General features: G+C 41.4%; 2 protein-coding genes across 5 annotated transcripts in view; one reads left to right on the top strand and one right to left on the bottom strand.

Moving 5' to 3' along the window:
• Positions 1 to 26,868, top strand: part of COL4A4 (collagen type IV alpha 4 chain) — a 185,819-nt gene that overhangs the window by 150,181 nt on the left and 8,770 nt on the right. The window contains exon 45 of one of the 2 annotated variants that reach the window (XM_077155309.1): positions 10,098 to 10,302. The exons of the other annotated variant lie outside the window; for it this stretch is intronic. Coding sequence (XP_077011424.1) covers positions 10,098 to 10,120 — 23 coding nt within the window. The 3' untranslated portion in view covers positions 10,121 to 10,302. Of the gene's footprint in view, positions 1 to 10,097; positions 10,303 to 26,868 lie in introns of those variants that run through there. 2 annotated transcript variants of the gene reach the window in all.
• Positions 142 to 26,868, bottom strand: part of RHBDD1 (rhomboid domain containing 1) — a 175,223-nt gene continuing 148,496 nt past the window's right edge. For all 3 annotated transcript variants that reach the window (XM_077155328.1, XM_077155331.1, XM_077155329.1), the window contains one exon: positions 142 to 344. In XM_077155328.1, coding sequence (XP_077011443.1) covers positions 232 to 344 — 113 coding nt within the window. In that variant the 3' untranslated portion in view covers positions 142 to 231. The remainder of the gene's footprint in view (positions 345 to 26,868) is intronic.

Genomic DNA, 26,868 nt, shown 5'->3' with positions numbered 1-26,868 from the left:
AGAAGGGCCATTCATGGAGAGCTGTGAGCTGCAGCTGACAACGCTGGTTTCAAGACAAGTCATCTGGCTTATCTGGCTTGTGAATCTAGTCTCCCAGGGGCCACGGGATGATGGTCCAAGGCAGATGTGAGCAATCTGGGATACCGGTGTTCTCTGCTTTTATTTAAAACTAATTAGGGGCTTGGGGAGTGAACCAAATGGGTGATAATTATAAAACTGGACCATGTTTTCTCAAGATGTCGTGCCACCTCGCTGCGCATCAAATCTGTGAAGCCGTTGCCTCCTCATTTCTTCTTCTGGTGAGAGACGAAACCCGAAGGGTGGTGGGCTACTCCTGGGATGCCCTGCAGTGAAAAGCAAAAGGGAATGTCAACTGCTGCCAGTTCTCATTCTGACATTTACAGGGCACTGGGCATCTTATGATTCCAGAAAGAAAAAAAGGATAGCCTTGGTACATCTTTAACACAAAACAGAAATATATCAAACATTTCAATTTCAGCTGTCAATACTTTATGTCAACATCAGGTAAGTATTTTAGTGTTTTCCAGTCCACAATCCTAATTTGACTCATTGTAAGACTTCTTGACAATCCTCCCACTTTTATTTTTCCTTCCACCATGCTCCATAATTTGTATCATTTAAATTCCATTAAATTATCTCAAGGGATTGCTTTTTCTAAGCCCCAAACTAACTTGTTATCTGTTTCAACTTATTTCCCCACCAAGTCCCTAGTGGGTTCTTCTTGCCCAGCCTTTGTGATCTCTTTTCCTTCCTTTCTCTTGCTGCCACTTGCACCTCCCCTGGCAACCCTAATCACATCTGTTTGAAACACACAAGTATTCAAGGGGAATCGTGGACACAGAACAGAAGCTGAGTTGCCATAATGATCAATATCTGGGCATGCAAAGAAAAACACAGACAGAAGAGTTAAAGATCATATAAAGGACCCTGGAAATATTTACTGAAAAGGGTTTCTTGGGGCTGCAAAACATAACTAAAAATATAGTTTGTAATGATATAAGTGTTTCAATCACCACATAAAAAATTACTTTGTCAGGCATCAAGGGAGTATTGAAGGAATAAAAATAGACAGTCCCTAACCTCAAGGAGCCAGTGACCTAAATCTAGTGAAAACGCTTCAGTATTCTCCAGGAGGCAGCCAAGAAGGGGTATTAGTGGTAGATATAAGTTAAATAGCAGGTTCACTTTCCAAGCACATGAAGTGAAAATGCTGAAACTTCTCATGTCTATACCTCTGGTAACCCTGTTCATTCTCTCTGAAATGCTTGTTCCCATCTTCTACATCAACCACATGTCTACTCATTCTTCTAATGCTCTGTTCAATCGCACTGCTTTCTGCCAACCCCCCATGGAACAGCTCTCACCCAATTCAAGCTCATTAGCTTCTAGCACGTTCCTATTGGTAGTCCTCATACAACTTTCCAGTTAGGGTAGCCATGCATGCACAACCTCCTCTCTCTCCTACTGGGATCAACAGCTCTAAAACAGCAGGAAACATTCCTGTTGTCTCTCCACATTCCATATCCTGGACCCATAGCAGGTATTCTGCAAATGTGCAGACTTGACTCAATGGCATCAACCTATGACTTACAAAGGTATACGTAACATCCACACAGCCACATTTCTGGTATGATTGATTTCTGGAAGAACTGGCCTAACTAGGGAGGGTGGGCGGGCAGGGGGACACAGCCAGGGAGAGAGTAAGTAAGGTGAACTGTTGATCCTTTCTCCACATTCTTCAAGAGTAGAACCTTTCAAAGATGTTTAAAGGAAATATTTTATGACAACTGTAAATACTGTGATAAAAAGATGCTAGAGAATGCAGTGTGAAATTAAGTCAGTCTGTTCAATATACAATTCACATTTCTGTTGTCAGACAAGGAGCACTCTTTTCATGTTTTTGCTTCCCTTCTGTAATGGAGAACCCCATGCTTACCCATGTCCGGTTCTCCTTTGCTTTCGGGGCTATGGAGAATTATACCTCCTGAACCTCTTGTGCCCATCCTTACTGGTACACACCCAGAAGTGGACAGTGCAGCCCTAGCACCCATGTTCACTCCTGCTGGGTAAACCTCTACTTGAAGGTTTTATGATACAGTGAAATATATGTCAACTTATCAACTTTTATTAGAGATGATATTCAAACATATTATAGGCTTATAAAAGATGTCCACCATAAGTATCTTATCAGCACTGAGATTAAGTTTTCCTGGATACAGTTTTTGCCATATGCATGTAAAGCAATTTCTCTTTGTTCAAAATGGTAAATGTTTTGAAATTACAGACAAACTCATGAATGACACTACCATTAGTTTATTGCTTAAAAGTGTATTATGGAATGACATCTAATTCCCACTCTTCCTTTAGCAGCTGTTTTTTAACAGCAAGCCTCTCCTTAATGGCACTTAAGAAGAGTGGAGGCCAGTGTTTGATACCCTGTTCCAGATGAGCAGGGAACTCTGTCAAAATGAGCTGTTGGACAGAGTCAGAAGCAAGTGCAACGTGGCATGCTAAGTACAGGCCATGAGTTCCTGGAAACTGAAAGTGTACTCAGAATCCCAAAGGGAGTCACAGTGTCCTCTGATACTTTCTTCAGCTTTTCCTTAAAAGTAAACGCCTGAGAATTAATGTTTCCATGAGGGGAAATGCAAAGAGGAATTAGAAGAGGCAGACTGTTGAAGGTCCCTGAGGTTTGGCTCTCAAAATTAGTGGCCAGCACAAATGCTCTTTGGACTCATTCACGGGGCATTCAAGGAGAACTAGGGTTGAGCTAATACAAGAAACACCACTTGCTGAAGAAGAAAACTCATGTCAAGTGAGGAACAATAGTCACTATGTCACCTTTCGAGGTGCCCTTCTTTGCTTTGCCTATTACTTTTTAAAGCTGGTTGGTCGAGAAGTTTGTTGTTATCTAAAAAATCTTCATAGAAAACTGGTTTGGTTTATCTCTCAGCCATCTTCTCCTGAGCTCTGAGGAAGCTTGTCTTCTTCTGAGTTACCCAAGATTTGGGGGGGGCAAGAGACATTTTGGGGATGGTTCCACCTCTTCTTCTTAACTTCTTTCTTAGGTTTCTTCTCATAAACTGGTTTCTCTCATTTAGGAGCTAAGCTCTCCTGCATCACCTCTCAAGACATGTTCCTTGGGCACTGAAAGAATTGTTTCTTCTAAGCATCTTCATCTTCTTCCATTTGGTAACACATGTAACCCATAACATTCTGATCCATGATGTACTTCTGATATACTTCTGCACTGAATTCCATGCTTTCTGGGTCATAACCAGGGAATCGCTTGGTACTGGGAGAGACAGAAAAGCCTCCATCCACAGCTCCCTTCAGAGCCCACAAAACTTGATTTCCAGTGGTAGTTCCGGCAAGCTGCATCCACACAGCAGGTGTAGATACCAGGTTGACCATCAATACTTTCACATTATATTCATCTCTGGTGACTTCCACTTGGCCTTCACAGATTGGTCCATGCCAAACCTACCCAGAAGCCTGCGGCCAGCAGCAGGCCAGTGCGACAGATCACAGTGCAATGCGTCAGGCCAGCCTTTTCTCTGTACTGTGGGAGTTTGTGAGCACAAGCTGCACAGACGATCATATCTGACCAATGACACCTCTGTTACTTAAACAAATACCCATACTTGGGTGTGTTGTACTTATTTTTATCCTGTATTGTCAAGTATGTCTAAGCATAGTAATCAGTTTTACTCACGTGTCTTCTAAATTTCACTTATCTCTTGAAATAGGCCTTACTCTCAATTACTTTAACAAACCCTATCCTATGGGACAGGCTCACCATAGACCTACAGGCTTGGGAGTGCTGGGGAACGAGGGGGAGGGCGCTACTTTGCTTAGCTTTTCTTTTCAATTTTATTATCCCAATTTTACAGATTGGGAAATGGAGGCTCGGAAGTGTTAGGGAAACATCTAAGGTCATGAAGCTATCATGTCTGTAGATCTTATGACTGCAAGTCTGGTTCTCTTCCCACTGTTTCCACACCCCCACACTGCCATCACTTTTAACACACCCAATATATTAAGCATCACACCCTCTTACCATACCCCACCCTCCTGTCAAAATCACAATGTCCTTTTTCTTCATGGATAATATGGGAAGCTCATTGCTCTTTGGAAATAGAAAAAGCAGAAGGTCAAATCCAAGCCTAGAAAAATATGGAACTCTGCTGTCATTAAAGACCTGACTACAAACTCCCACCATGAGTCTGCTTCGTTTCACCAGCTACCAGAGCGGCTTGACTTTCCATGACTACCAAAAGGGCTTTGGGTATAAAAACAACAACAATAAAACCCAATTTGCAATCAAGTTCAATTTAATTGGTATTTTAAATCCTTCAAATTTGGTATTTTTGATCATGTCAAATCCACCCTACTGACTAAAGAATGACTTAATTGCATCATTTAGGGCTCTGCACACTGTTCTGAATCCCAGCAGCTAATTTGGTTTAAAAAAAATTTTTTTTTTAAGGTTTTAAATTGTAAGTTAATCTTAGACATTTTGAAGAGCATTACAAATCTGATGTCAGCCAGCCATCTGCCCCACTGCTTATTGTGCCTGCCATGGTGGGGGCCAAGGCTTACCACTGCTCCATTCAATCTTGGGTTAACTCTGTCTTCCAATTCCTCATCTTCTCGTTTCTTTTTCTTTACGTTTTTCCTCATTTATGTTTTAAAACTATTTCTATATTTTCCATTTGTGGTACATGATCTCTTACTTCTCTGCATGACCTCCAGATTCTTCTAAAGGCATTTCTCAAAGGGGTTTTGCCTTTGAGAAACTATTTTCAATATGTAGTTACATTTGTTAATAATAACAAACACGTGGAAAAGGATGCAGCTTGGTGGGAGGAGAGGAGGTCCCCCGTGGTGTAATGGGAAAGTGTCGGCAGGGGATCAGGAGAGGGAGTCCCAGCTTTGCCTAGGAGCAGTAGGGCCACCCCAGACCTGTCTCTTCACCTCTATGGCTCTAGTTCTGTAAGGGGAGGCTGCTCAGTGAGGTGACTGCCAGGGTCATTCCAGGACTCTGGAGTCTGATGGCCTGGTTTTAAGTCCCAACTCCCCAACCTGCTAGCTAAACGTCCTGGAGCAAGTAGGTTACCTTCTCTTGGTTTCAGTTTCCTTAGCTATAAAAGTGGAAGAGTAAGAGCAGCTCTTTCACTCCACGGTTGCAAGGATAAGAGATGATACATATAAAGTGGTTTTAAGCTGAGTGCCAGGTGTGTGGTAAATGCCCGATGAACGTTGGCTGTTATGATTTGCAATCTCTAACATCAAGAAGCATGTGTCAAATGTCTACTTGTGTCATTAATTAACTTTGTATAACATAGATGTGAAATAAAATGACAAAAACAGTGACTTCTTAAAGGACATAGTCCAATTCTGTTTGAAGATCACTTAGCCGGGTTGTGTACAAAGTATGGAGTTGCCACTTATTAAATATTTTCCTTCTCAGAAATGAATACAACAAAGGTAATTAACAACCTACATTTAGCAGCACCCCTTGCAACATAGGGGAGGCTTTCCATTATTGGGACAGCTGGAATGCCTAATCAAGGCTTTTTTTCCCCTGCTTAAATGATGCCTTGAACATTTACAGGCCTGGGGGAGTTGGCCTGCTCCAAAGAATTTGGTAGAGAATATTAACACTTACCAGCCTCACTTTTGCATTCCTGTAAACAGAGATCAGCCCTCAATTTCACTTCAGAGAACCTCAGGAATACTGCCCAGTTTAAGATGATTTAGCTTAACTATAGCACCAGCACTGAGATCATAAGACTTATTGATTGGTAGTTCGTGATTGAAAATTTTTCAGTTCTCCTTCCTTATGGATAATGCAGTAGCAACCTATGCATTTTACATCTATGGGAGGAGAGGCAATTTCATCCAGCTAAGGATGGCTAAAAAGATACCCATTTTCCCTACTGTTCACCCTCACCAGTACTTATAGATATTGCCCATGGTCTGATGAGCAGCTTTACCATTCAATGAAATTATACTAAAGTGAAGTCACAAGATGGCACTGTATCTTTCCCTTAAATTAGGGCACTAAAGAGGCAATCAACTTTTTTTTGTTTTTAAACCAGAACCCCCTAAATAAATCATCAGTGTTCTTTGGGTTTTCTACTGTCAAAAGAGGGCAGCAGCATGGCACCCATATTCTCTCTTTCAAGAATGTTACTTTATTAGAATTTCATGAATTGCAAAGCTTCCTAAAGGCTTCCTGAAATGATGGTTGCTAAGTCTTTTCATTTACTGACAGAGACCAAAAAGGCCTATAAGAAACCCTAGGCCCAACGCTTTAGCAAGATGCTCTTTGTAAAGAGTCAATGTGCTTATGGACAGTAAGTCCAGTTTTCTCTTAGGATCACTAACTTTAATGTGATATATAAAAATATATATATACCTTTAATAATGGTTTGAAATGTACTAATTTACCTGTTAAATTTGGGGACCTTTAATGTGCACACTGACTTAAAATCAACAAGTTATAACTCAGTTAGCAATTTGAGTAGCTCAAAATATTGGGTACACTATGTAAGGTTTTTGCAATATAGACAATGTGCAGTGTGAGCTCTAGAAACCTCTTTAGAGCTTCCAAAAAGAGAAGGTTGAGGGGAGACAAAGAACATTTTCTGGATAATTGCTACATGCTCACCCTACTTACAGCAGCCCCTGCTCTTTTATGAAGTGTACAATCTCATTAATTTATATGAACTAAACATGCATGACCAACCTCCAGATCATGGTACAGAATATTTTCAGCACCCATAAGACCCACATACCACCTTCCAGCCACTGACCCCCATGCCTATGAATAACCACTGGCCTGACTTATAACAGTGTAAATATGATTTGCCTGGTTTCGTCTAATTTTGTGCTTTATATAAATGGACTCATATAATATATACTCTTTGTGGGTGGCGTTATTATACATCATGTTTGTGAGATGCATCCGTATTGTGACATGAGGTTTTCATACTCCTTGGCATCAGTATACATGAAGCCCACGTTTTAGCCCTCCATGCAGGGTTACCTTTTCTGTTTCAAGATGAGGAATTGAAGCCTTAAAGATTTTAAGTCACTTGCCAAGGCCACACTACTGATCAGTGGCTGAGTCAGGATTCCAACTCAGATCCCTTTCACTCTGCTACACACAGAAAGGTACATTAATCATCTTTCTATTTCACACGAGTATCTCTAAAACTGAACAATATTTATTGCCTTAATCATGATTTGAAGACAGGATTTGTTTAAAAAATAATGAAAATAATTTACCTTCTGTCTTATAGGCTCACTGCAAAGAGTAAAATTTTTGGATAATTGAAGTTATCAAGAATTAGTACCTACTTTAAGAAGGAGTAAGTTTTAGTAAGAGACAGGCCCAGCTGCAAAAGTCAGCATGGGTAGTTAATTATCTAAAATAGGTATTTTTAAAATAAGGAACAGTTTATAATTTCTAACGGAAATAGTTCTCAATGCTCTTTCTACTTCACTGAACTGGAGGGGCTCCAAGGAATGACAAGTAGAGTGTCCCATCTTTCATTAGAAGTCATTGTAACAAGAAGTTATTATATTGGTTTGCTAAATGCTGCAGGATTGCCATATACCAGAAATGAATTGGCTTTTCAAAAGCGAATTTATTAAGTTACAAGTTTATAGTTCCAAGGCCATAAAAATGTCCAAACTAATGCATCCAGGGAAAAGATACCCTTACTCAAGAAAGGTCAATGTCAATCACATGGGAAGGCACATGGCTGGCGCCTGCTGGTCCTTGTTCCTGGTTCCACTGCTTCCAGCTTCTGATTCCGGTGGTTTCCATCCTCTCTAAGCATCTGTGGGCCTTCCCTTAGCTCCTCTGGAACACAACTCTGGGTTCTGGCTTGCTTACCATCTCATGGGAAGGCACATGGCAATGTTTGCTGGGCTCTGAACCTCCAAACATCCATGTCTAGGCATCTGCTCTCTGTATCAGCACTCCAAGTATCTCCAAATGTCTGCATCTCTATCAGCCCTGAAGCAACTGTTCTCCAAGCATCCGTGCTTCCTTCAAAATGTTTTCCCTTTCAAAGGGCTCTGGTAAACTAATCAAGACACACCTCGAATGGGAGGAGTCACATCTCCATCTAATCAAGAGGTCACACCCACAATTGGGTGTGAAACATCTTCACAGAAACAATCCAATCAAAGTTTCCACCACATAATATTGAATCAGGATGAAAAGAAACATGGCTGCCCCCACACGACTGGATCAGGGAAAAGGACATGGCTTTTCTGGGGTACATAACAGCTTCAAATTGGCACAGATATTTTCACAAATGCATGTCGATTTTAATGTAAAAGCACTGCTCCACTTTTTAAAAATCAATCTGGATTAAATCTCTTCAAAGTTGTCACCATCTTAATGCTTGATCCACAAGTATTTTAATGACATTTTGGAATGGTTTTCAAGCACCTTTTATATACACTTAATGACACTTTAGGATATTTTTAATTTTTCTTGATCTAAACAGAATGACTTTGGTCAGCAATCTAGAAGTTGATGCAATCATATCAGCTGAATCTGTTAAGTTGAGAAGAGGTTGTCTATCTCCAAGAATATCCTTCCCTGCTCTATGTACCTTGGTGCCTTTTTTTTTCCCCAATTCAAAACCACCTCAGGATATTTACTGGACAAATACACACTAACTCTTGGAAAACTATAGGCAGGGCCCCTCAGGGGTAGAGGCTGTGACCTTTACTTCGATATTCTCATAGTCTAACATATAAGAGAGGCTCCTATTTGCCGGGCTAAGAGAAACGAGATGTGGGCCCGGTCTTGAGGTGCAAACTTGGAAGTGTATTTAGAGAAGAGAAAACGGAAGGCAGAAGGAGGAAATCACGTTGGTAGGACGAGGTGGAGTGGGCAGGGGGAGCTGTGATTGAAGACATATACATGAGTATGGCGATGCTAGAAAAAGGATGAAAACCTCTCAGAATGTTAAAATCCTACATTCCTCTCTCAACTTGGCTAGGAGGCGCAGCTGCCATCCACTGTCTCTTCTGCTGTTTGTGACTGAGATGCCACACCTGCCTGCATCCAGGACCTTAGCAGTGTTACTGAAAATACCTTACTATGTACACCTTTAGCTCTGCCTACTGGAAAAGGCTCACTCGTTTTAGCTCTTAATTGGACACTGCCTCCAGATGAGCTCTGTTGCATAGTGCAAGAGGGCACTATTGGCAGTCTGACAGAACCCTAGAACACCGTCCTGTTTTCCAGAGGACCAATGATACTGTGCTACATCAAATGTACAAGAACATATTTCCCACAGTTGTTATTGCCAGAGTGATGTGTTTAAAACCTAAAAAGACACAATTAGCATTAAGGCCTGCTCCTATAAGGGGATAGCATGTATAGTATTATAAGCTTAACACCCAATGCAGCTCAGGAAAAAACTTGTGCATTAATTAGTATTAAATGCTACACATATATACCAGATAAATATGACAATAACTCTTCAAGACTAAATCATATGCAAAATGATATTAATCATGTTAAAGTTTATAATAAACTAAATCATTTTCTAAGTGGTTAATGAATTTACCTATGAAATGGTGAATAGCATTAGCCTGGCTTTTATTTTGTTTGCCATATTTTATCTTGCTGTTGCCTATATTGTATCTGTGGTTTTAGGTCTAGAGCATCTTCCAGATTAATATAAGGACTTCTTTGCCAGTGCTCAGCAGGAAGCAATTAGAGAAGATTAGATCATCCACTTTCCCTTTTTAAGAAGTGCTCACAAGATGCCATTTAAGAATAAGAAAATATCACATAAAAGGGGGGGACTTGATAGCTTTATAGATAAAAAATACAAAATACACCCGTTTAGCTGGAAAATGCTGAGTATAGTTTTCAGTCACTAGAAAACTTTTATGATCACTTCACTCAAGCAGCCTCGAGTTATTTTAAGCATAAAAAGCTTCTGTTGAAATAGTTTGCTGTTAATTTAATCTAAAAAATTTACTCTCTTCTCCTTTTGTTACAGTAATAAAATCCTCCCTTGTTCTGCTTGCAGGAGTGAAACATCATATGAACTAATATGAGCACCTTCCTTCCTTTGAAGGACAAAACCAAAAGCCTAAATAGTCAACAAAAAGAAGGGCCTATGAGAAAATGGGGCATGCTGACCACACAGCTTTTCCTCTTCTATTTTTTTCTTTCTTTCTTTTTCCTTTTTTTTCTCTTCTGCATTCTTCTGGATCCTGGTCATTTTTTTTTTGTCTGTTTGGAGTTATAAAAGACCAAACCACTTTTCCCACTCCAAATTGGTCTTGGAAAGTTTTTCCTCCAGTTCCTTATATGTGCACCTGAAATAAACTCACCTTCTCACTAAGACAAAGAGACTTCTCTGTTTGAGGAGGGATCAGGCAGGCCTAACCATAAAAGACAGTGTTTTCTGACAGTATCAGCAGGACATCAAAGAAGTGGAGAGCAAGGAGCTGGCACAGTAAGGGTGACTGCTGTGCCCTCCTTGTCTATAGTCTTTGCTGACTCCACTCCAGGGACCCTCAGGCCTTAAAGGATTCCCTATATCCAAACTGCTGACTGCTCTAGCATCCAGATCATTGTCCCTCTGATGTTCATCTCTATGAGAGGCCTTTCATGGTCTTGTTTTCCTGAAGACATGAAGATGGGGCCAAGGTTGGTTCAAGGCAGGGTGGGGTGGGGAGGCCAGGCAGGAAGGAACAGCTACTGGCCTCCTGAGAGCCTGGATATGAGTCCCATTCCCAACCTCCTTTTGCTTCTTGATCATAGGGTCATTTTTGGGTAAGTTTCAATTTCATTAATAAAAATGGGAGGAGGGTAGTAGGGGCACATTCATTAACTTGAAGTAAATTGAGCTCAAAAAGGTAAAATACGCCTTAATCCAAGACCTGTTATGTCATGACCCTGCTGCTTGTCTCTGGCTGTATTATTTGTCCTAGAGGAGGGGCTGTGGCTGAATTCTCCCCTTCCCGGCTTTTACCATCCTCAGCCCTAGAAGCAGCAGTTTCCATCAAATAGCAACATATTAACCATTAAAGATGGGAGTCAGAGCTTGGCCCCAACTTCCAATATTTCAAATACAAGAGAATGAGGCAAAGCCAGAACAGTTTTGGAGATACCATTATCCGATTTGTCGCAGTGTGCATAACGGAGAATTTGCAGGTCAATGACTCCCATGGACAGAGATTTTAGGCATCAGATGATGGTTGGAGCCTAAGAAGCTGTATTCTAGTTAGTTCCTAGGTGACTCCTTGGCAAATGATTTATCAAATCACTGGGAAATACAGTGGAAAGAATATACTTCACCCATCATGAGTTTGCATTCCAGCCATACTGGGACGTGGACAAGTCACTTCCTCTCCCAAAGTGAGGGGGCTAGAATAGACATTTACACTTCCACACAAAGGATCAAGATTCCATGATTGTTTGATACTCAGTGAGACACCTGGGTAGCCTGGCTGATACATGGGCAAGTGGAAATGTGCATCACCAGCAACTGCCTCTTCTACTGCCTGGGCAGCTACTCTGTCCTCCAATTCCTTATTAATCCAGGACCCCCACCCTGATGGTTTTTATTTTTATTTTTTAAATAAACTTTTTAACTTTGGAATAATTTTAGAGTTACAGGAAAGTTTCAAAGGTAATACAGAGTTCAATTCTCGTAATGTTAGCAGGTCTGTCAAAACTAAAACCAACATAGGTACATTACTATTAACTATATTCCAGACTTCATTTCACCAGTTTTTTCACTAATTTCCATTTTCTATTCCAGGATCCAATTCAGGAGACCACATTGCATTTAATTGTCATGTCTCCTTAGTCTCTTCTGGTCTATGGTAGTTTTTAGTCTTGTTTCCCATGATTCTGACAGTCTTCAACAGTACTGAGCAGGAATCTTGGAGAACGTCCCTCAGTTTAGGCTTGTCTGATGTTTTCCTAATGATTAGACTGAGAATATGGTCTAATGGTCTCAGAAGCGTTTTGGAGAAGTGCCCTTCTCATCACATCTTGTCAGGGATATATGATACTCAGGTGACTTGTTACTGGGGATGTTAACTTGAGTAAGCAGTGTTTGTCAGGTTTCTTCACTTTATTTTTTAATGAGTTCCAAGGAAATAAAACTTTGACCCTTGCCACCAAGAGCTTACAGGACAGGGGCGGGCCGCGGTGGCTCAGCGGGCAAGAGTGCTTGCCTGCTATGCCGGAGGACCTCGGTTCGATTCCCGGCCCCAGCCCATGTAAAAAACAAACAAACAAACAAAATATAATAAAACAAGAAAATGTTTAAAGATGTTTCCCTTTCTTCCTCCCTTCCTTCCTTCTATCCTTCCTTCCTTCTCTGTCTTTCCTTCCCTTCCTCCCTCTCTTAAAAAAAAAAAAAAAAAAAAAAAAAAAAAAAAAAAAGAGCTTACAGGACAGACTGGAAGAGGTAGGTGTAGGTATCACAAGCAGGTTTGTCACTCCCCGTTCGGGGTTGAGTAGGATATGGGTCAGGTGGGGTTGCTACTGATTTTTGTTGGCCCTAGGTTCCTGAATTCTAGGTGAGGTGGTTCTCCAATATTGGTGTGAGCAAATCACCAGGAAAGTTGTTTAAGAAATGCAATTTCTGCTGTGCTGGCTTGGCATGGAGACCAGGCCACGGTGTTTTGGATGAGCTCCCTGGTGATGCTTGAGCACATTAGCCTTGGGGAACCACTGAGCTACAGTTCATTCTTCCTTCAACCAAAAACATCTGCCCTGGGTGTCATTCCAGTATTTAAATTTTCCAGCAGGTGGAACCAAAGGCCTATGGCACTGAGTACGTTAAAGAAAACTAGGACAAATTCCAGTCAACAAAGCATTCCGCATCGTAAGCAGAATTAGGGTTATTTTGAAACAGATGGGCTCCACAGAAGCTGCTGCACTGAATATTATGGAGTTGTTTATTGTCTAGATGGTCTGAGACCCAGGGATTATTTTCCAGCATCTAGCAGTTTCTGTGTCATATCAGATTTCTTCCAGAGCAGAGGAGACGGACAAGGCATTGGCACAAATATAGATATGGATATGAATATAGATATTTTAACCAGTTCTAAATTCAGAATTTTCTCTTGTTATTATGCATAGTGCCTTGGGTTACTGAGTGCTGTTACTGGAATGATCCTCTCCACACTCTATTTCCAAATTAGAAGAGATAAATAGATACAATCTGTGGTAATAAGAGGATCAATCCTGGATGTAGTAACACTAAAAATGATTTATCTTAAACCTAATCAAAGTGGCTGTTGATTGGTTTACATCTTCCCTCAAACCCTCTCTTATACATGCTCTCTAATCCCCCTCTTTCCTTCTGCCAAGCATCCTTGTATGTACCCTATTAGACTGTCAGCAAGGAGAAGCATCTAGCTCTCATTTCAGCTATGCCTGATGCAATGGTCCAGAGCATGGACAGCTGTGATGAGGAGTCAGCTCTTGGTTAGACCTGGGGTTTCGCTGGCCTGGCACTGGGTTAATATGCAGGAACAGGACTGACAGCTTGAATAATCTTTGAGTCCTAGAAGTCTGGAAAAGCTTCCAGCACCTCTGGTTCCTTGCAAGACAATGTTTCTAATTCCTTCACCTCTGACCCCAGGGACTTATCTGCTGTCCTGAAGCTGGTGCTTGGTAAGTGGTGTTTCAGAAAGTTCTAGCCATCTGGGTGCTTGACACTAGACGACCTGAAGGTTGACCAGATGAGCTTCCTGGTGGATGAGGCCTGTCTGGAGTGGTGAGTTCCTAAGTGCCTGGGTCACCAGCTCCCTCCCTCCAAGGGACAATGCTGGTTGCATTACCCACTCCCTTTCCTGAGCAGTGGCAGGTTCTTCACTCAGAAACAACAAAGTCCCCAACATTATTGTTTTCTCCCAGGCTCCTAAATCCCTGTTCAGAGAAAGTTCTAGAGAAAAATTTCTGACAACATTAAGACCTGTTTTGTTTTCTTTCACTCTCTTCAACGTGAGTTTCAACCCAGAGGCAGCTCAATTCCTAGCCCTGTAAACAAAGGGCTGAGGCAGTGTTATCACAGACTTGTGAAATCACAGGCCATTTGAAATTTGGCAATATTTCCCTCAGAAACCTGTAAACACCTCTTACCTTTGGGTATGGGGAAAATACAAGTAAACAATGTCCCAAGAAGTCAAGGAATAAGGAAAAAAAGATGAACAACCAGTGGGAAGAGAACTTGGGGAAGGGATAAAGGGTTGGAAACATCCCCTGAAAGCAGCCACTGAGCCAGGGAAGGAAGGGGTTGGAACATCTGGCTGCTCGGCTAAGTGGCTGGACTAACTAGCAGCACAAAACCTAAACTCCACAGCAGGTCCCACGGCCACCCCGTGCTTCCACACCGTGTCCCTGCAAACAGCACGACATGCCTCAAAGGAACAGTGACTGGATCCCGGATTTAGAACAGTGATTCCCAAACCTGAGTGACAGGAACTTCTTAAGAGGCAGCTTCTAGGACTTTTAATTCCTGAGACTGAAAATGAATATCTGTTGTGGGCCCAGGAATCTGCATTTTCAACAAGCCCCCTCAAGTGAGGCTGATGCTATTGGTCTGAGGACCTCTTTTTATAAGAAACTCTGAGTGGAGGACTGCCATCCTATTCTCTGGGGTTTGGCTTTGACCATAGGCACCAGCATGGCATTTAATTTTGTGCAAGGAGGTCTTCTGTCACATCAGGGATTTTCTCAAATTCATGTTCAACCCTGGATTGTGTGAATTTCAGTAAGATACTGATGCAACCCCGCTCTCCTGAAGAATACAACAAATACAATCATAGTATTGCTTTGGAAATTGTATTAGATATAACAGTAGAGGAGATGAAACAGGCCCAGTGTCCCTCACCTGGTCCGAAGGACAAAGCAATTCACCTCTGGGTCTCTGGTGCCTGTTACATGGTGAGCACCTAATAAATGTTTGATGAATGAATGAAAGAACCAACTGACACGCCATCAGGGCTAGGCAGAGAGAGGGAGGAGAGACCTAGGCCAGGCCAGGACAATCAGCAAATGTGGCTAAATGGTGCCAGGAATCTCAGTTTCTGGTGCTGGCCAATAAATCGCTCCCAAATCCTGAGACATATATGGGTAAAGAACAGGTGAGGGAGGCTATTAACCCATAGGCTTCAGATGATCATCTAGTCTATTTGTTTTCTCTATATAATTCACACATTTTGCCTGGGTTTAGAGGTCCTGGATACATTAGAGCTTTCAGCAGCTAGAATTAACCTCCTGAGGTATCCGATGTGCCATGCACATCTACGCTGATCCTGTCTTAAGGGCTTCAAGGATTCAAATTACTTTCACTTTTCAAGTACCATAAGCCTGATTAGTGCATAACTCCATGTGCAGAGATACTGATACTGATGCATAACTGTGAAATAATCCCTGACCTAGGAAAATATCCCTGAGATTCTGGTGGCAAGAACATGCTAGTTCAAAGCCCTTGTTCAAGCTGAAAGCCACTTGGCCCTTCCTTGCAGGTGGAACTAGAGGGAGGGAAATTGTGTGGAGAAAAACCCGCAATCAGAGTGCGTCAAGACTAATGTTTTCAAAGGACACACAATCAGCAGGGGCTGGCCCAAGACTGATGACATCAGTGGAATAAGCTGGCCCCACTGCATCACAAACCTGAGGGTGGGCCAGCTATGTGCTTGCCGGGCAATAAAAAGGAGGCATGGAAATAAACAACAGAATGACAGACTTGTCTGAGTATGATATTCATGAAATTTGAATGGTAAGGCCTGGTGGTTTAGAAATCTAGGATGGACTCCTCTACAAAGGCCTCGAGAACCTGGAAGGTTAGGACGACACAACTTTTGTCTCTCCAGAGTGGATAAGCTCTGGGTGATAAGTGGGCCTATGAGGCCATCAGAGAGATACACAAACAAGCAGGAGCCCGGTTCTTTGCAGCCAAGAGCTGAGAAAGTCTTAATGTGGGTCAGAGGCAGCCTCGAATCACCATGGTTTGGAAGCCAGTTTCTATGATGTGATAAACTATCCTAGAAGTATGACGAGCATTTTGAAAACATGCTTGTTGTTTCTATATTAGTTGGTATTTAACCTAACCCTGAACCTAAATACCATTTTTTGTTTGTTCTTTTAGGCCTCATTAACTCACCCCTTGCACCCCAAAATTCTAATCTTGTGTCTCCATTAGGGAGAGAAATGTGGCGTGTGTTTGTGTGTGTTTGCATGTGTATTAACCTACAAAGGGAAGGGGAAGCCCTATGAATGAAATAGCTCTTGCAGATAAGCCTTCCCACCCTTGGGAACACGCAGGCATTTTCTCAGACTGTTTTTATACCCCAAAACAGCCTGTGTCTAACAGCCTCAAACGGGATCAGAATTAAACTCAGAAATTTTTTTAAAGCAGTCTATACTACGGAAAGAGATTCAATAACAAAAATGAGTTGATCCTACACGTGGTAATAATTTCTAGCAAAATAAAATGTTTTATGAACAAAGAAGTAGAACCCAGAATTAAATTTTTCAAACTTTTAATGTGAAGTTAGGAATCTAGAATTAGGCTCACTTGGAGGAAGAGATGGTTTAGATAAGGGGGGAGGAACACAATGCTCTTTGAGCACCCACGGAAATATCTGGGTGTGACCAGGTAAAAAGCTAGTACTGAAAGTTTCAAGATACTAGAAAGATTCCATCTTTCTAGAGGAGATTCTCTGAGAGGAGATTCCTGAGAGATGCCCGCAGGGCATCATACAGATCCTGGATTTTCAGGGCAGGGAGTGGGGTACTTGGGATGCAGGCGTCCATTCTGCTCATTTCTGATGGGAAACTGAAGCCCAGGAGGTACCGTGGTTATTCTGTTTCAAACAGCTCATGAGAAGAGCAGCAGAACCAGAACCCAGGACTCCTGGTGCTCTGTCCATACTTTTTTGTTTTTGTTTTTGATTTTTGTTTTATCAACTGGCGTTGGCATCAATGTTTTGCAAACCTTCTCTTCTGCGAACTGGCTGGGGGCGGGGGGAAGGGACAGCAGGGACACAGGCTGTGGAGCGGAACAGACCTGAGTATGAATGAAATTGGCTCTGCCCCTTACTTGTGCTCCTAGACAAGTGACTTTACTCAGGGAACCTCAATTTTTCTTATCTGTGCTATGCGGAAACCCACCTCATAAATTAAAGGATGTGAAGCACTGATGGCAGCACCTGGCAGTGCTGGGGCACTGCCATCTAGTATCATCATGATAACCCGATTCAGGCGCCCATCGGGGGTGTCCCCACCAGCATCCAGGTTGTCACAAAGGCCAAGACCCTGAAGTCATCTTTGACTTATCCCGCCCACCATTCAATCATCCCCAAATTCTGTCCTTTCAACATGAGCGCTCCCTGCATCCGTCCCTCCCTCTCCATCTGCCCTGTCCGAGCCACCCGTGTTGTGAGACTGGACTCACTCCCATCTTCCTCCTAGGAGCCAGTGAGTTTTCAAAACCTCACACATCTCATCTGCTTTCCTCCTGCTGAACATCCTCCAAAAACTTCCCTTTAACTTAGAATCAAGATCAAAGTTGGCCCTTGCCAGCTAAGGCCCCGTCCTGTGTGGGTCGCTGCGCCCTCCTCTCAACTTCCTCATTCCTTCCCCCAGCTCCTCCTTCTCCTCCTGCCCGCAAAGTTCACTTCCTCAGACCAGCCACAGGCCCCTTGCCCTCAAAGCCCACCCCAAGGTTCCTCATTACACATCCATCTGACTATTTCAATGCTGTGCGTTGTCCTTAGGCTGGGAGCTCCTGGGGGCAAGTGCAGGGAGGCTCTGCCCCAGTGGGGCCTGCAGAGGGAATACGTAAATGGAGGCAGGTGGGGTTGGAAGGGAGGGAGGGAGGTACAGAGCACTGACTGTAGTTCTCATTCTACAGATGGTGAAAGGGAGGCCCCAGGAAGTTGTGTGATTCACTGAGGTCTCAGTTAGTAAACACATGGCCTGGGGACCCAGGGGTGGGTCTAAGCCCAGTACTCTTCATTCTTCACCATGTGGCTTTGGAAGCCATCTCTCCCTCACTCTCCAACCTTTTTTCACTTTACGGAGCAAAACAAGAATGTTTTATTGCATTTTGTTTCAGCGGGAGGGGCTGCAGGTTCATATATGGAAAAACAAGAGATTGCAAATTGATACAGAGGGTATTTGAATTCCAAGAAAAAAGATACTATTAGAAGGCAGAATATATTTGTTGCTGTTTGGATCAAGTATTAACAACATTTATAGAATAGTTTCTATAGATTGAAAGATAGTAGACTAAAGGCAACTGACTTGGTAAAAGACCTGTTTTCATCTAATTCTCTCAGAGGAGAAAACATTAGGGCAGTATAACTCCAGCGAGGATACTACACCAACTTGACTGATGTAAACGGAACATATTTCTAAGAGTCATTTGTATGTAGCTTTAAATACTATAGAAGAAAGAATTTAGAAAACATGCCCCAACAGCCTCTCTTTGATGTGGGGAACTCTTTTAAAACCACATTGTCGAAATTTGCATGATAGGTCAATCCTTTGTGTTTACAGTGGCACCACTGGAGGAAGGCGGTATAAAGTACAACTGTTAAATTATGAAGACAAGACTTATAACCTCAGAACAACAGGGCAAATCCCAGAGCAATTCTGTGAGCTGCTAAACCTCCAAAGATTTCTTCAAGTAGCAGAGAAGGTCTTGACGTATTTAGGGCCTGATAGAAGGGCTGCTCTTTATATAATTTGGCAGTTCTTTATATAATTTGGGGTGAACTGCTTTTATCAGAACTTTTCCTTACTTTTATTTACCTCGGACAGCACCCATTGTACTTCCCTCTGCAGAGCCTTTGATCCTGCTAATTATGCTGCAGAGGCAGGACAGTGTTTCAGGGCTCACAATTGCTCCTGGGGCGAGCTGCAAATTATGCATAATGCATTGCATTGTAATTGCCACACTGTAAAGCTGGCTCACCCTACCAACATAAAATACTGACATCCAAGTTGCTTTATTGGAAAAACCATAAGGGATTCTTTCAGATTATAAACATCTGAAGACATAACATTCTTATGAATTCCAGTCGGCTGTTTTGGACACACAGGGGGCAGGGCAAAGCTTAAAAGCAAAGCAAATATACTTCATATTAATGTTTACAGAGAAAAAGAGGAGGTGGTCTGGAAGCAAGACTATATTAAATGAAAAACAAAACAGAAGACGGGGGCTCAGGGGGGACTGGGGAGCAAGCCAAAGCGTAGACAAAACATCCAAACTGTGAAACCAGAGACCAAGTTCTAGGGATGATCCTTGACCTCACCGGGCCTCAACTGCCGCATTTCGAAAACAAAGGCATGCAACCCAAAACCCTCTCCCAAGACGGCAGGAGCCTCAAAAGAGCAGTGTCTTATTTTCACTGCTGGATTGGAAGGCCAGCCTTACTGCTGCCTGAGGCAGGTGTTAGGGCTCTCAGAAAAAGGTGATGCCTCTTCCAGGGAGAGGGGGGAAAATTAAGCCACAAGTTTTATGTATGAAATACCACCAAATGGAAAAGAATCACAAAAATAGTGTCATTGCCACTGAGGCTTATCGAAAAAGGCAACATCCGTACAGCACTGTGTGGTTAAGTCGCCATTCAGCCTTGGCGTTCGGCACCCACACGGCCCTGCGAGGAGAACTAACCCTCTGCGGGCAGATGCTGCCCGGTGGCAGGAGCCTTTTGAGCACCTTATGAGTTCACTGATAAATCCAATAAAACCTGGTAGGAAGGATACGGTCTCAAAGTCCAATTCCATCAAGTGATGATCCACCTAGTACTGACCTGCCTCCTATACTAGCTTATGGGGTGCTTACTGTGTGTCAGATAACTGTGCTAAGCACGTGTGCGTATCGTATGACATAATTCCCTAATAATCACAGACAAAAGTGAGCTGCCTTGCCAGTAATTACCCAGGGAGAACACTTTCATCTCTCTAGCCCTCCTTTATCTTGATTTAGAACATCACTGATAACTTGTAATTTCTAATCCTATGGAATTTTCCAGACTGTCTTTAATTATAGCAACTTGCCTTTTCCTTCTTTCCTTAACAAACAGAGCAAATATTAATCGAAACATTTATTGTGTCAGGTATTGTACTAGACTTAAGGGGTACAAGGATGAGTAAAGTACAGTTTCCTCTCCTGAGAAGTCCATATAGGCCTTCACGGTGAATAAAGATATGTTTTAAACAAGGACATATACTCACATCCCTGTGACCTGTGCAATGAAACCCATGTTAAAAGGCACGCAGAATTTGGAGAGCTGGATGGATCTTAGAGGTTTCCTAGACACCCTCGTGTGTGACAGATGTGGAAACAGAGTTCAGAGAAGTTAAATTTCTGCAAGTTCCCTTAGTGAGCTGTGATGGAGTTGGAAGTGGATTCTAGCTCTTTCCATTCTCACTTCAGTGATGTTCTTACCATACATGCTCCAATGAGTTTTCAAGCAAAAGGGGTGGCACCTATGGCTCAGCCACCCACACAGCACTGTCAGACATACTTTACACAACATATAACTCAACTCTACGAACAGTTGCTTCTCTTTGAAGTTGGTCCACAAATACGCAAATGTGCAGTTGGCAGGCAGTTAACTTTCCATCAAAGATTTCTGTGTTCCTCAACTGACTTCTCCTCCCACATGGCTGAACAGTGAGCATATGGCCCAGCTAATTTAAAACCAAATTTAAGACCTATATTTGACAGCAAAGTATGCTTAGTAATTTAAGTGTCTTTGGTGAAAGCATAGGGCATAGAAAGGTCAGAATCCTAATTATTTACTTAGATTGTTTCAGTGCTGGGGAAGACAGGACCCTGGATGAGAAATACACTGGCCATCTGTCAAGGCCTGTGAAACTGGGTAAGGAGGTGAGTGTGTAGAAAGGCTGTGAAGCTATCAGACCCTCCCCACCACCTCTCGAGTTCACCACGGGCAAGGGAGGCTTTCAGCTACCAAGTTGTCACATGAAGAAAGGGGGACTCTTTGGCATAGGCAACTAGGAAGATGAGCAGTTAGGATGACATTTTTAAGATGGAATACTCTTATTTCTTGGACCAAGATTTATTCTAAGGCTCAAAGAATGCTGCAAGAAAGATATGACTGACTGCTATTTTGTCAGTGAATGAAGCAGGGCCAAGGATCAACCCACGTGGTTATCATTCATCAAAGCAGTAATAACAAAAAAAGACTTGGTGCTTCCAAGGATAGAAATCTCTAGAACTCTTAGACTTGTCTATTCTTGAATTAATTTACCTTCTTCTCTAAAATAAAACAATTCAAATGTTAAAGTTAGAAAAGTCCTTGCTCAAGAGGACGGGGCAGGAAGAGAGAGTGAATAGGAGAGAGTGTACCCAGGAATTGTTTTAGGGAATACTTCTAAAGTAATGGAGCTTTTCTCTAAATAAATAAATAAATACAAATCTTCAAATGGGGATAATTTGGGGCACATGATGAAGCAAATGAGGAAGCAGAGCGGAAAGAGGAATATAAAAATGCCACCTGCCCAACTTCCTTAGACAACAAATGGCCAGTTGTCTTCCCTCTGCATTTGCTTCATGATCACTGGCATCTCTACTGCAAGAAAATTTTTCCCACAATTTTCTTGTGTAGTTGTTCCTTTAAATTGATACCAGGCTGTGCTGATTTGAAAGGATTATGCACCATAGAAAAGCCACGGTTTAATCCTGATCCAATCTTGTGGGAGCAACCATTTCTTTTAATCCCTACCAATAACGTAAGCTGGAATCTTTGATTAGATTATCCCCATGGATATGTGACTTGCCCAATTATGGGTATTAACCTTAGATTAGAGGGAGATATGAGTTCACCCATTCCAGGTGGGTCTTGATTAGTTCACTGGAATCCTTTAGAAGAGGAAGCATTTTGGAGAGAATCCTTTTTTAGAGCCAAGAAAGCCACAATGAATAATGAGAACTACAGAGTCCACTAGCCATGACCTTTGGAGATGAAGAAGGTGAATGCACCTGGCTTCATGAAGCAAGAGGCCTGGAGAGGAAGCTAGTAGACGTCACCACATTCCCCATGTGCCTCTCCAGTTGAGAGAGAAACCCTGAACTTCACTGGAATTTCTTGAGTGAAGGTAACCCTTTGTTGGTACCTTAATTTGGACATTTGTATAGACTTGTTTTAATTTGGACATTCTCATGCCCTTAGAATTGTAAACTTGCAACTTAATAAATTCCCCTTTTTAAAAACCATTCCATTTCTGGTATATTGCATTCCAGCAGCTAGCAAACTAGAACACAAGCAAATTTCATTTTCTCTCTGGGGGACATATACTTTGGGATTCTTGCCACAAATTAAATGGTCTAGATGAATTTAGAAAACTGTCCTTTTATTTAAAAACACAATACTGAATGTGGACAAGAATCACGAGGATAGAAGTCCAGGTAAGAACTGCTATGGAAAGGACTCAGGGTACAACACAAACTCAAGAAGGGTTCTGCATCTCTCCACTTTGAAGTCTAGGTCAACCAGGAGATTAAAAAAAAATACTGAAAGATAATATGGCTGCGGGAAAACTCAAGATTTATATGCCCAGTTTCTACACAATAGGCTTCCTTCTCCTGTCTACCATTAGGTTATAACAGAAAGATTCAGTCTTCTGAATCCACAAGGTCACTTACGCATACACATACAACTCACCTAAAAAGTAAAAAATGAAAAAAAAAAAAATGTCAAATATACTTCAAGAAAGGTACCCCCCAAAAGTGAAAGCCTGGTCCAAGTGTCAACAGACAGCTGCACTCTTGGAACAGATGTGTCCCGTTCACTCTGGTGTCTATTCCCAGTGTAGGTATCCAATAAGTACACAATGAACTGAATCCTAAAGAATTTAAATGAATGAAGGGTTAGCGCACTATTTTTCACACCTGCCTTGACCAAGAAACTCAATCCAGGAAGCAGATGCAGGTTTCTGAATTCAGCTCTGTCTGCTCTGGAGCCATCCACCAGGCTCCCAGTACCGCTCTGAGTGGTCTTAGCAGCCCAGATAAACCAAGAGGAACAACCCTGTCCACATCACCTGTAAGTGAAGATCTACTTTTCTATTGGTAAAATGTAGGGCTGAGGAAGAAAAGAATGGCTCTTTCCTTTAGAAAAGGAAATCTTTTTCTTTTTACCCATCTCTCTCTCCCTCTTCTCGTTTAGTCCCTTTGTATTTCCTTCTTTCATAAAGGGTAGGCTCTCTAGTTTTCCATAATGTTCAGCAGGTCACTTGCTACCAAATCCTAATACCTCTGAAGAAAAGCTGAGAAAATTCACCATTGATAAAAAACATCAGAGCTCAAGAAAATACACATTCTAGATGAAAAATACCTAAGTGTAAACACCAAGAATTCTAAATAAAACAAACAAGTAAAAAAGACAAAGGAAAAAACAAAAACACCTATTTGGTTTTGTTAAGAAACTTATTTGAGTATTTGGAAATTAATAATAGCTATGTTTATCAACACTTGCAAGGCAAAGCAAATAAAGTAAGCAAAAGCAACAGAGAGAAAAGAATTAATTACAACCCTAAGAGAAGCTACTACTTCATAAAAGCTACCAAAAGTCAACCACCTGCAGTCCTTTCTTGTGCGTTCCCTGTAATAGAGGATAAAACTGGCTTGGAAAAGAACAATAAGAAAAAATTATAAGGAGTACATTTTGAATACACAGTTTGGGGCACATCCTTTCAGCTCTATAATGGCAGCAAATGTGGAAGAAATGAGCCAACAGGAGACTTGCATGGGTTTTAATTCTGTTAAAATTGACTCTGTTGCTTAGTAGTTGCTCATTCATTTGATAAAGCTTTTATTCCTACTCTTACTCATGTGGACATTCATCTAACAATATTCATTAAGCACTTTCCTGAGCCCTATGACAGCTGTGGGAGCACAAGAGAGAACAAAAAAGCGGGGTGGCTTCGTCCACTGCAGGAACGGTGCTCAGGACCTAAATTTTCAAAGACCTGTAAAAATGTTTGAGACCAAATGATGATTAATTGGCTCCAGAGAGGAAAAAGAAATGTAAACTTGAAAATAATACGTTTAATGACATGCCTATGAAATGTAATAACTATTTATAAATCAACCCATATATATGTATACATATATATTCATTCACTATAGTATATATTTACATGTTATAGGTGGGATTAGGTATCTTTTATTACATCTGCCATGATGTGGGTTGGGGTTTCCAAAAGTAAAAGCCCACAAACATCCTCAAATGTCCCCACGTCGACAGGACACCCTGCTTTCATGGAGCCTATAGCCTAAGACACAAATGAACGGTCACAATCACATTGTGAAATTCTTATGTAAGAAATGAGTCTCCCAAAGCCTCAATTTCCTCAAGGGGAAACAAAAAAGATATAGAACTCAGGGTAGTTTTGAGGACCAAATGAAAAAGATAGAAAAGTATTTCATAAACTGAATGTGGTATAAAGCAAAAATGTGCAGTAAATGAGTCTGTGGGCAGTAAATGAGTCTCACCTGCTGCCTGTGCAGGACCAGGCACTCAGAACAGAAACAAATCTCTACCATGCCCTGAAAATAAGGCAGCCTCGATGCCCTTCTTTAGGCAAGAGATGATCCTGAAGGAGTGTGAGACACAAAACCCAGGAGACTGCATGTATAGATAAAACCTGCCCACGTCATGAGACAACAAAGAGCCAGAGGTTTAAAACAAAACAAACAGAAAGCTTATTTTTGTAAAAACAAAAAACAAAACAATTAGCTTCTGTCCTAAGCAGATACCACCATCTACTTGTCCTAAGAATGAAAAGTTGTAGACTAAATTAATTTTTCTCTCTTTTGTAGACATTACAAATGCCTTAATCCTCTCAGTTGATAGTAGGTAAAAACGGAAAATGAACTCAGTTTTAGAAAGAAAAGATCATGTGGCATAGCTTAGAAATACATCCAAGGAGGAAATCTGGTGCTACTCTTTGACCTTCTCTTCTTGCCCCTATTCTTTATGGGCATGCATTTGGGGGTTGGGAGAGGGCTGGCACAATGATATGACTAGGTTAAAAGGAGTCCAGGTTGCAACCTAAAAACTGAAGAGGGATAAAAATGATAAACTCCTACAAATAGAAATTGTCGCTTACTGTTTTATACCAGTATGCTAGATTCTCCCTGTGATTCAAGATTTCCTTGGTGTCTCATACAGAATATATATTAAAATGATCTGCTATGCATTTAAATAAAACAAAGGGGAGGGGACAAGAAAAATTTAGCATTCTAAAGGATGAAAATTTACTAAAAATACCTTAAGATGACTTCAAAAACAAAATCACATTTACAAAGTAAGATTTTAATGATTTAGGCATAAATGACTCAGGAACACATAGATTAAATTTCCTTTAAAATACATATGGTTTAAAAAATAGAGGGAAACTGATTGGCAAAATTAGCTAGGATTGTAAAGCACAGCTCTGAAAAAGAAAGAAATCTATTAAACTGTACTCACTTTAGTGCCCCCTTTCTGGAGCTTTCTTTGGTGAATGTCAACAAGCTATGATAACCACTACTTAAGAAACTTGGAACTACTTTCTTGGAAATGTTTTAATTCTCTTTTCCTATTTAGGCAAAGTATTCAGTAAGTTTATAATAAATGACTCTCCCCTTGAGCATCAAAAACAGAGGTCTACTCCCATAAATACTGCTGGACAGCCTTAGACCCAGAGCAAACAGTTATCTCAACTTTATGACAATTTGGTACGGATGTTTTTCATTCCCTTTTAGTCCATTTAGAACTAAGCTCAAGAGAAGGGTACACTTTTTTTCCTAATTAAATATACACATTTTATACAAAAGCAACAATTTTGCCATATTTTACATACCCAGCCCTTTTTTTATTTTGCCATACAAACTTCATGTTCTCACCAAGTCTACCACCCCGACCATTACTGTAAACTATCTCAGCATTTATCCTGCCTATTGTTTCCAAAACGCACCTTCAAACATCATGTCATTCTATCCTGGGGGATAGCCATGAGAAACACTGAACTCATTTTTCAGACAAGGAAACTGAAAATTGAGGTTCAAAGAACCTCAACCATTCTGCAAACACCAACTTTCCTTTCCTGTATGGTCTGGTACCTTTTCTTATTTATTTTGTTTTATTTTTAATAGCCACTCTCTCTTGGATGCTTACTCCCTATATCCCCATATACTGGCATCTCCCATTTATCAGGGATCAGAACAAATGCCACATCTTTCAAGATATGATCCTTGACTACTCAATCTCCAAGTATGATGGTCTTTTCTATGTGTCAACATGGCTAGGTCACTGTCCCCACTTACTCCTCTTTAAGAGTTAGCCAGCTGTGAAATTGGAGGGAACCCAGTCCATAAGACTGCCCTCACTTCTGACACTAATTAAGTTTGGGGGGCTTCAAAGCCACCCTCACCTTCTATAATTTGCTAGAAAGACTCACAGAACTCATCAAAAGCTGTTATGCTCACAGTTATGGTTTATTATAGGAATACAATACAGATTAAAATCAGCAAGGAAAGAAGACAGGACAGAATACAGGAAAAGTTCCAAATATGGAGTTTCTGTTGTATTCTCCCCATGAAATTAGAGTATTACTTTGGCAGTATTCATGTGTGGCAAAAACAGAGTATTTCCAACCAGTAAGTTCACCTGAACCATGGTGTCCAGAGTCTAGATTGGGGTGCGATCACATAGGCACAGTTGACTGTCCGTGTGGCTGATTTCAGTTTCCAGCCTTTCAGGAGGGTGAGATAATGCCTTGTCCCAACCTCCCCCCAGTCCTCT

Source organism: Tamandua tetradactyla, chromosome 3, assembly GCF_023851605.1.
Source record: "Tamandua tetradactyla isolate mTamTet1 chromosome 3, mTamTet1.pri, whole genome shotgun sequence".
Classification (NCBI taxonomy): domain Eukaryota; kingdom Metazoa; phylum Chordata; class Mammalia; order Pilosa; family Myrmecophagidae; genus Tamandua; species Tamandua tetradactyla.
Note: the sequence above shows the minus strand (reverse complement) of the source record. Positions and strands in the feature narration are given on the sequence as shown.